At 35.3% G+C, this 10,383-nt stretch overlaps 1 protein-coding gene across 1 annotated transcript in view; it reads left to right on the forward strand.

Moving 5' to 3' along the window:
* The window catches only part of LOC142636861 (ABC transporter C family member 2-like), a 28,171-nt gene extending 18,531 nt beyond the window's left edge, over positions 1-9,640 (forward strand). The window contains exons 20-28 of the mRNA XM_075811152.1: positions 273-425; positions 2,120-2,505; positions 3,427-3,607; positions 3,834-4,157; positions 4,844-5,600; positions 7,239-7,360; positions 7,637-7,882; positions 8,110-8,536; positions 9,268-9,640. Coding sequence (XP_075667267.1) covers positions 273-425; positions 2,120-2,505; positions 3,427-3,607; positions 3,834-4,157; positions 4,844-5,600; positions 7,239-7,360; positions 7,637-7,882; positions 8,110-8,536; positions 9,268-9,365 — 2,694 coding nt within the window. The 3' untranslated portion in view covers positions 9,366-9,640. The remainder of the gene's footprint in view (positions 1-272; positions 426-2,119; positions 2,506-3,426; positions 3,608-3,833; positions 4,158-4,843; positions 5,601-7,238; positions 7,361-7,636; positions 7,883-8,109; positions 8,537-9,267) is intronic.
* Positions 9,641-10,383: the final 743 nt, after the last annotated feature.

A 10,383-nucleotide genomic window follows, 5' to 3' on the forward strand; every position in this document is an offset into this window, starting at 1 on the left:
CTAATATATTCGGGCATATTTTATTATTTACAGGGATATTTTATGTTTGTTTTAAGTTTTTATAATAAATAATAACTATTAGAATTTTTGAAAACATTGAAAATCAAAATAATTTTTTTCCTCTCTACACACTAATGACACACAAGCAGGAGTGTCCCTAGTATGTTTGACATGGATGTTGCGTGGATTTTGGAGTGTCTGTGCTTCTTAGGTCACATGTTATTCAACTGTTGTGGACTAAATTTAACGTGCTTTACATGCTTAATAATTAGGGAGGTGATCTTACAGAGATTGGTGAGAGAGGTGTCAACATTAGTGGTGGGCAAAAGCAAAGAGTTTCCATGGCCAGGGCTGTGTACTCTAATTCTGATGTGTACGTCTTTGATGACCCTTTAAGTGCCCTGGATGCTCATGTGGCTCGACAGGTAACATATTCATGTTAGAGAATATTAATTCACATTATAATTTATGTTCCTTGTTTAATTCTACCTTCTATTTCGAGCTGAATGTATAACATGATATAATCTATGGTCATGTTAAAATCTATTGGTGCCATATAATGTTTTCTAACATAGTTTATGTTTGGTTTGTGGTAAGCAGGATTATCGATTAGATTCCTAAAATCTTATTATATTGTAGGATGGATTGGAATGCTATGAGATTCTATGAATTAGAAGAGTTAATATTCACACTCACAAGTGCACAAACAAAGAAAAACATTTGTAATTATGTTCCCCCCTCCTTTTTGAAAAAAATATTTATAGCTCGTGAGAAAGTCAGTAAAATAACTTTACTAGTAAAATAGAGAACTATTTTACTAGTAAAGTTATTTGTTTCTTATTTAATTATGTCTATGTCTATGCATACACTATAAATTGAGAACTTTTGACCAAGCAATGTTGGGTAAACAGTTGTTGCATCATGGTGAGGGTTTTTTTTTTTTGGGGGGGGGGGGGGGGGTCATGGTCAGGTTGCATACAAGCCCACCACTCAAACTGACCCGGTCGGATGACGATTATCTAGAGGGGCCGGAAAAAACTGCCCATAAACCGCTTTTGTTTGGGAGGTGGGGTCTCAGTCTCTCAGGTTGGGCCTATTAGTTTGGGCTGCCTTTTTTGAAGGGAAAAAAAAAAACAATTTTGACTGGACACTTGTTTGGCATGGCCTTGGGCCCATTTTAAAATAAAAAGTAAGTATTTTGGGCCATCAACTTTGACTGTGTTGGTATCTAGTGTCAGATTTTTTTTGTTCACAACCGATTGCAAGCCTAAACAAAGGAGGAGGGTTGAAGTAGGTTGATGGCCAATGAAAAATTTGTCACTTCTCACGAATGGATCCTAAATACATGTGACGGCCTTGATTAATTTGTTGAGGATCCATAGTCAACCCCATAGTTTTGGGACCAAGGCTTTGTTGTTATTGTTGTTGTTTAGGCCATCCTTTTTATTTCAACTATGGGCCCTTAAAGTTGGATTTTTCTTTAAGTTTGCCTTTTGGGGTTTTTGGGCTTAGCATGGAAAATCATGAAATGGAAGTAAACAATATGCCATCTGGCAGGCTGACTTCTAGAACTTCTGTTGTCATTATTGAGATTGATATATATATATATATATATATATATATATATATATATATATATATATATTCACAGTCACATGTGCATCAGAAAGTGTGTTTATCATTACTTGCTTCAATGTTCTGTAGTGAAAAATTTATAATTTTTTTTTTTGGGGTTCTTTGGGTCATGCCTGAAAAGATGGATGATGTGTAATTTTGTTGGAAGGGTGGCATAGGAGTAGATTCATTTATAATGCAGCCCCTATGTGCCTTATGTGCATAATTGGGAGAAAGAAACAGTGTTTGCAGTGTTGTTGACCTGTCTAATATTGAGGTTAAATCTTTATTTGTGATTTTTTTTGAATTATCAGATGCTTTTGACACCATTTCTATTCCTTTTTTTTGGGTGTTACATATATATATTTTTGCTTATTTATGGATTACATTTATAAAGAAAAAAAAAACAATGAATAGAATCATGTTTGCCTTGTAAGAGTTTTAGTTGAACTATTCTTTAATATTTTCTTATACTGGTCTAATTTGCACTGCCAATACTCATCAGGTTTTTGATAAATGCATTAAGGGAGAACTAAGAGGGAAGACTAGAGTCCTTGTTACAAATCAGCTGCATTTTCTCTCACAAGTTGATAGAATCATTCTGGTCCATGAAGGTATGGTGAAAGAGGAGGGAACATTTGAGGAGCTCTCTAGTAATGGCATACTGTTCCAAAAGCTAATGGAAAATGCAGGAAAGATGGAAGAGTATGAGGAACAAAAGGAAGAGGATGATATTGATAATAAGACCTCTTTGAAACCTATTGCAAATGGGGATGTTAATGACTTTTCAAAGAATGCAAACCATAAAAATAAACAGAAAGAAGGAAAATCTGTTCTTATTAAGCAGGAAGAGCGGGAAACAGGTGTTGTCAGTTTGAATGTCTTGAATAGGTAACAAAACGTCACATTCATTTATATGCTTCAATGATATAACTTTTACGTATAAGTTTTACTTTAGCAAAAGAAAATTCAAATTTTTTCTTTTTCATCCAAAGAAAAGGGCAACAATTTGAATTGTTCAATGGACTATGCAGTCATCCTTATAGATAATGAATTATGATTTTGGTGCTGTGGTGCTGCCCTTAAAATCTTGACAAACCTTGGCAGTTTTTATATCTTAAGAAGCATGGAAAAGAATTCTGGTTCCAACTGCAACATGGTTGTAGTGCTTCTGTTTATAAATGTATTAACTTATTCCCTCTAAATCTGAACTATGTTTAAAATTCCTTTTTTTATGTGGCTTTTTTCCCTTCTTCCAGATAGAATCAAACCCTGGAACCTTTAAAACTATAGCTTTCAAGGACTAGTATCCCAGAGTATTCCAATACCGTTAAAAGGAGTATTTCAAAAACCATAAGTCGAAAATGCAATTCTTCGGAAGCTTCACAATTTTTGAGGAATCCAAATCAAGCAGTAATTGCATATGAATTGGAAACTATAAGCAATTGGCAGTTGTTTTTTGATGTGATCTCACTTAATCTAGGATAAAGATTGAATCAAATAAGGAGCTAAACAGAATAAAAACATATAAAACAATATAGACTGAGGGATTGAGATAAATAAGAATGATAAAAAAATTAAAAATAATTATAATAGGAATGGGGGGAGAATCAAGATTGGACCTCTCCTAGGATTGCTATTATATGGGCTAAAACATGTGCTGAATGAGTTTCTGTTGACATTGGCGAGTTTAATAAAAATCCCAAACTAAGGTGCTGATGATCTATCAGCTAAACCTGTTTTTCATGGCTCTTTTTTCTTTTTCTTCTTGTTTCATTTGTATATAGATTTGATTCAGTTTCTTGGGTACAGGTACAAGGATGCATTAGGAGGCCTTTGGGTGGTTTGTATACTCTTTACATGCTATGTCTTGACTGAATCTCTGCGAGTTTCAAGTAGCACGTGGTTAAGCCATTGGACTAATTCAGGCATGTCAATGGATTACAATCCTGGTTACTATAACCTGATATATGCAGCTTTATCATTTGGTCAGGTATAAGTACTGTAAAATGATAATTGGCTCAAAGCTGTATTGTGAACTTTCCTATTTATTCATTTCTGACAGATGCTGCCCCTTTTTTCCTGTTAGCTTAGTTGTTTTATGTCCAGCTACTCTGAGAAGTTGTATGTGTATGTCTGCATGCTATAATTTTTTGTTTGATTCTGTCTGGAAAAGAAATTTAAATCTCTCTTTGCTTATCATACTTTTCTGGTTTCAGGTTTTGGTGACATTGGCGAATTCTTTTTGGTTGGTCATGTCAAGTCTTTATGCTGCCAAAAGGTTGCATGATGCCATGCTTACCTCCATATTAAGAGCACCAATGGTCTTCTTCCAAACCAATCCACTTGGACGCATTATCAATAGATTTGCAAAGGACCTAGGAGACATTGATCGGAATGTTGCTCCATTTGTGACTATGTTTCTTGGCCAGGTGTCACAGCTTCTTTCCACTTTCATCTTGATAGGAATTGTGAGCACCATGTCTTTATGGGCCATAATGCCACTTTTGGTTTTGTTTTACGCGGCCTACCTATACTACCAGGTGTGTGAGTGCTTATATTCCTGTTCTTTCTCTTCATTTTTATGGTAGTCAAAAATTGTATTCTAAAAATATTGAGTGATAGATCAAATTCATGTTGTGTAAATTAAGAAATGTTGCTCTAGTTTAAAAAAAAGTTTAAGTTTGTTGGCAACAGAAAATAATGGATGCAACAATGTTTCTTTGATTGTTTATAAACAAATTGTAAACATTCAGGTGAACTCAAAAGTCTTATTGATTAAAATTTGGTTGGTGGTTGTACCTCTTTTCTCTCATTCTGCTCATGTATGAGCATATCAATATATTCTTATTCCCTCATTGAACTTTAAAGTCTTCCTTGTGTCTTAGTAAGTTCAACAACATGTAGCAAGTCACCATGTTGCTGGTGCAGCCATTGATTTTCCATTTTTCATACAAACACAGTGATCCCCCACTCAAATCCCCCCCCCCCCCCCCCCCCCCCACCCCACCTTGTGGAATCCATAACACTTCCTTTTCTCCCCATGATGAGGAAAGGTACCACTTGGGTCAAAAGACAGGTGGTAATTCCAAGTGCCTCAAAGATCACAATAAATTGGATTAGATATGTGTCCTTGGCCGTTGATATATATTTCTAGTGGTGTGCATTATTTAATTTTTGCGGATTGCAATGGAAATTTATTAATGTGGGCATCATTTAATTTCTTCAGAGCACAGCACGTGAAGTAAAGCGCTTAGACTCGATCAGCAGATCTCCTGTTTATGCCCAATTTGGAGAAGCACTGAATGGTTTATCAACTATTCGAGCATACAAAGCTTATGATCGGATGGCAGACATCAATGGGAAATCTGTGGACAACAACATTAGATTTACCCTTGTGAACATCAGTGGAAACCGCTGGCTTGCTATCCGTTTGGAAACATTGGGAGGTCTCATGATTTGGTTTACTGCAACCTTCGCTGTAATGCAGAATGGGAGGGCTGAAAACCAGCAGGCATTTGCATCCATCATGGGTCTTCTTCTTAGTTATGCTTTAAACATTACGGGTTTGTTGACTGGTGTACTGAGACTTGCAAGTCTGGCCGAGAATAGTTTAAATGCAGTTGAGCGGGTTGGCACTTATATAGATTTGCCTTCAGAGGCGCCACCTATTATTGAGAACAACCGCCCCCCTCCTGGATGGCCTTCTTCTGGATCCATCAAGTTTGAGGATGTTGTTCTACGTTATAGGCCTGAACTTCCTCCAGTCCTGCATGGATTGTCTTTCACAATTTTTCCAACTGACAAGGTGGGAATTGTTGGAAGGACTGGGGCAGGGAAATCTAGCATGCTCAATGCTTTATTTCGCATTGTAGAACTGGAAAGAGGTAGAATTTTGATTGATGATTATGACATTGCAAAGTTTGGACTCAGAGATCTACGTAAAGTTCTTGGAATCATACCACAGTCACCAGTTCTCTTTTCAGGTACACCACCCCAATCTCTTTTTTATATTGGGATGACTGGTCAGTGTACTTGGCTGATTCTCCAATCTCTTCCTCATGTACTTGCTTAGTGTACTTGGTTGATTCTATGGGTTCAAAGTATACCCTTAAAAACAAAAAAACAAAGTATTTTAAAATTAGTATATTTTGGTGTTACTGTATACCTCCTTTGTCGCACAATAAGGATATGTTTACCTTTTTGGGTTTGTCCCAAAATACATGAAACTTCCTTAAAATAAACCATTTTCCTCACAAAACTTCCCACCTTTGAAGAAAAAAAAAAACAGTAATGCTATGGCACAACTTTACAAATTTCATGATTGCTAAAGTGGTTGACTGTGAGTGATGGACACAACTGACACTCCTGGACCTATCACTTTTTCTCCACAACTCATAGTTGACCATTTCAGCACTTTTGAGATTTGTTGTGATAAAAGTTGTCCCTAGCATTATGGAAATATAAAATCTGTCCTACACATTCAATTTTCTGTGTTGATGTCAGCATAGTTTTCAATGTCAAAGAGAGGACTTCCAATGCTCACTTCTCCCTCTTTCTTTTTATAATTGTAATGCCCTAATGCTTGATTGACATGGAGCCATAACACTTCCAACTTTCAAGTCCCAATGCTCAGTTTTTCTTTTTATTCATAATGCTCAATTTTTTCCTGTCACATGTTTATTTTCTCCTCCATTGGTTTAGTCAAACATGGAAAGCAAAACTGGCAAGAATCCTGAGCTGTTAAGGTATTTTATGAAAAGAATTACCACAATAAAATATTCAGTTTGGAAAGTTAATTAGGACCTGGGGAGTTAATACTTATTACCCTGTAGGTAAATTAGGTTTTTTATATGATAACATTTGTATCATTAATGTCTGCATACATGTTTAATTAATCTTGTAAACTACTTAAATATATATTTGGTGACATCAATGCAATGAGTTTGATGTTAGTCTATTCTGCTTTAGAGCTCTCAAAAGATTATGTTATTTATATTCAAATATATGGGGAATTCTAAGGGATTATCCGAGCATGGTGTGACTGATTTGGATGAATTCCACACCTGCCAATTTCACAATTGATAGTGACTGGGCAACTAGCTAAGGAGTCTGAAAAGTGATCTTGTGGTCTTTCTTTGAACCTATCACATTTCAAGCAAAGGGGGAATTTTTGAGACTTGGTCTTATTAGATTGATCCATCTATTTTTTTGCCTTGAAAAAAAATCAGCCAAATCTGGCTGAACTTTGTTCTTAACCTATATTACCATAGTCAAAAACAAGAAGAAAAGGCCTTTACAATTGAATTGCTGTATCATACGTTTACTGATTTGAAATATGGCAGTCTTGGATGGTGATGCAAGTGGTATACTTGATGGCTAGGACAAGATTAAGAATGTGTTTAAGTACAACTTATTGATTGTGGGTTATTCAGTGTAAATTACAACCATATATCCTCTTTTTTTTATATAATTTATGAATGTTTACTCATATTGTCACCGATGCCTTGAACTTCCAAATATTGTACTAATGAATCTTTGCTTTCCAAGTTGAATATTATGATTGATAAAAAAGAAATGATGAAGTCTGTTTTATTCTAATCTGAAGTTATTTCATTGTTTAGGATCTGTGAGATTTAATCTTGATCCTTTCAATGAACACAATGATGCTGACCTTTGGGAGGCATTAGAGAGGGCACATTTGAAGGATGTTATCAGAAGGAATTCTTTTGGTCTGGATGCTGAGGTAAATTCTGAGTCTTTTTCAATGGGTAAATTACTGGTGATTGAAACAATGTCTCATAACTTCTCCATTTAGGATGATTTGATTGTTTGATATGTTTCTACCCTCCCTTTTCCATCAATAGATGGTCTTTAATATTTCATTTGACTAAAATAGCCGAATCTGTGAGATCCATAGCCATAATAATCAATAGAAATGCTTTATATTATCCTGCTTTGAAATAACTTGAAGCAAAATGCGACTGTTAAGTAGAGTGACATTCCTTGTGTACTGGTAAAGGTTTCGGAAGCAGGGGAGAATTTCAGTGTTGGACAGAGGCAACTATTAAGTCTTGCTCGAGCACTGTTGCGGAGATCAAAGATACTGGTTCTTGATGAGGCTACCGCAGCTGTTGATGTTAGAACTGATGCTCTTATTCAGAAAACTATTCGAGAAGAATTTAAATCATGTACAATGCTTATTATTGCTCATAGACTGAATACCATTATCGACTGTGACAGGATAATTCTGCTTGATGCTGGTCAGGTACGCCTTTAATGTTCAGAGCTTTGCCAGCTCATTCTTTCTTCCTTGTGTTATTTATTTATTTTTTATGAGAAGAATAACTCTGTTTGGTGAGAAGATAAATACTGCAACTTTGACGAGTCAAATGTGAGAATCCAGAGAGTTATTTAAATCTGGTTTAATTTGATCTTCAGTCTTTGATTTTCATTTTTTTTTGGGGGTTAATATGGAATTTCTGTGCCTTTCAGGTTCTAGAATATAATACTCCTGAGGAACTTCTGTCAAATGAAGGAAGTGCTTTCTCGAAGATGGTTCAAAGTACAGGGGCTGCAAATGCTCAATACTTACGCAGCTTAGTACTTAGAGGGGAAGGAGAAAATAAGATGGGAAAAGGAGAGAAGAAGGCAGTAGATGGACAGAGGAGATGGCTGGCCTCTTCTCGATGGGCTGCTGCTGCCCAGTTTGCCCTTGCTGTTAGCCTCACCTCGTCACAGAATGACCTTCAACGTCTGGAAATCGAAGATGAGAACAGCATCCTGAAGAAAACAAAGGATGCAGTAATAACTCTACGGGGAGTTTTGGAAGGAAAGCATGACAAAGTAATTGAAGAATCGCTTGATCAATACCAGGTCTCTAGAGATGGATGGTGGTCAGCTCTTTACCGGATGGTTGAAGGTACAATTGAAATCCCTGTTTCCATCATCCATTTACATTAGCCTCTCTCATTTAATCTGGTGGATATATTCATGCATGTATTTACTAAATCGGTGCATTTTATACATTTAGCTTTTATCTATCTTTTTCATTGTTATTTTTAGTTTTGCTTAGTTTTATTAGTTGGGGAATGAGCATCCAGCATGAATGATGTCTAAACTAGTTTTAAGATCTAAAACTTATGGTTGTGGGAAACTGATTTTGGTTACATAAATGTGATACCAAGAATAAATGCAATTATAATTCTCAACTCTCAGCCAAAAAAAAAAAAGAAAAAAGAAAATCAGCATTTCCTAGAAACACCTAATACGCCCATGATGTTTTTCCTAAAATCAGCATGACCACAGTCATGATTGTCTGATTCAATTGATGTTTTTCCGTTAAATTAGTCTACATTCTTATACATTTTAAATTTAAAACTTTTGTTTTGGTCATCTTTTCCTTTGGCTGCTAATTGGCGTGTCCTGTAGTTTCAATAAATGTTTCACGCCACATGATCTTTTGCAAATGTTTTTGAGAGATTTCTGGCCTTTAGGTGGTTGTACCAAGTAGAATTTGTCTTTTAATAAAAAATGGAATTTATCTTGGCACTAGATTGTGCATGAAATCCAGAAGAAATTCATGCGACAATATGTTTTATGTTTTATGTTTCAAGTTTTTATCTCTAACATTTTTGTTGTCCTCGTTTTCAGGTCTTTCTGTGATGAGCAGGTTAGCTCGGAACAGACTTCAACAATCAGAATATGATATTGATGAAAGATCTATAGACTGGGACCATATTGAAATGTAGGGCACAATGTCTCTGTTTTAGTTAACAGGCTTCATAGCACTACCTAGGACTACGCATTCTCACACAGTAGTGAGTGCTGCAACTCTATATTTTTTGTAATGTATCTCTCATACCTGTTCAAACTAAGTATAAATGGTGATAGAAATGCAGGACATTATATGTCACGCTATTTCTGTACACCTGACCTTATGTACACTAGCTCTAGTACCTTTTTTGTGTTTTCATTTTTTTGTTTAATAGCAGCAGTTTGGTTAAATCCAATCAATTTTTATTAATTTTAATGGGCAACTTATATGGAAAGATGTACTATGTAAAAAGGTGTTAATTAATGGTACATAATGAGTTTTAGAGGGAGTATAAATATAAATTTTTTTTTTCTAAATTAATTTATACGCCTGTAAATTAATTAGAAAAAAATTTGCATGGTATTGTCTTTTGTTCTAAGGTCATAATAATAATTTTTTTAAAATTTTCATAATAATAAGATTTTACCCGTTGAACTAACTGGATCCACAATTATATATAAGTTGTGGGTTCCATATGGTTCAATTTTTAAAAGGTGGATATATTAACTGATAGTAGAAGGTAGAGTAAGCACGAGATCAGCCTCTAAAATGTGCTTAAAACACAATACTTAATTATAAGCCTGGGCAGTAGAGAAGTCCATAGAGTCCCAAAACAAAGAGTCAACAAGTTGGCTTCCCTCAAGATATGCCTAATTTTCACCTTCCATGGCTGCCCTAATAGGGATCTGCAATCCAAAATCAAGTTCATTAGTATCAGTTTAAATTCCATTTTATTAGATACAATCCAAATTGCAAGTATATTTGTGTTAGGAATAGAGGTAAATTAAAACTTTGTATTAATCCCATCCACTATGAGGAGATAATAAAGCAGCTACACTAGTCCTGGATAAACAGTTCTAGATAGGCCCAATTGGAAGCCAGTTTAATCAAACCAAAGTAGCGTTTTGTTTCCATTACCTATAACCCATATGAATCCTTATTACTAAGAAGTT

This window comes from Castanea sativa, chromosome 5, assembly GCF_040712315.1.
Source record: "Castanea sativa cultivar Marrone di Chiusa Pesio chromosome 5, ASM4071231v1".
Classification (NCBI taxonomy): domain Eukaryota; kingdom Viridiplantae; phylum Streptophyta; class Magnoliopsida; order Fagales; family Fagaceae; genus Castanea; species Castanea sativa.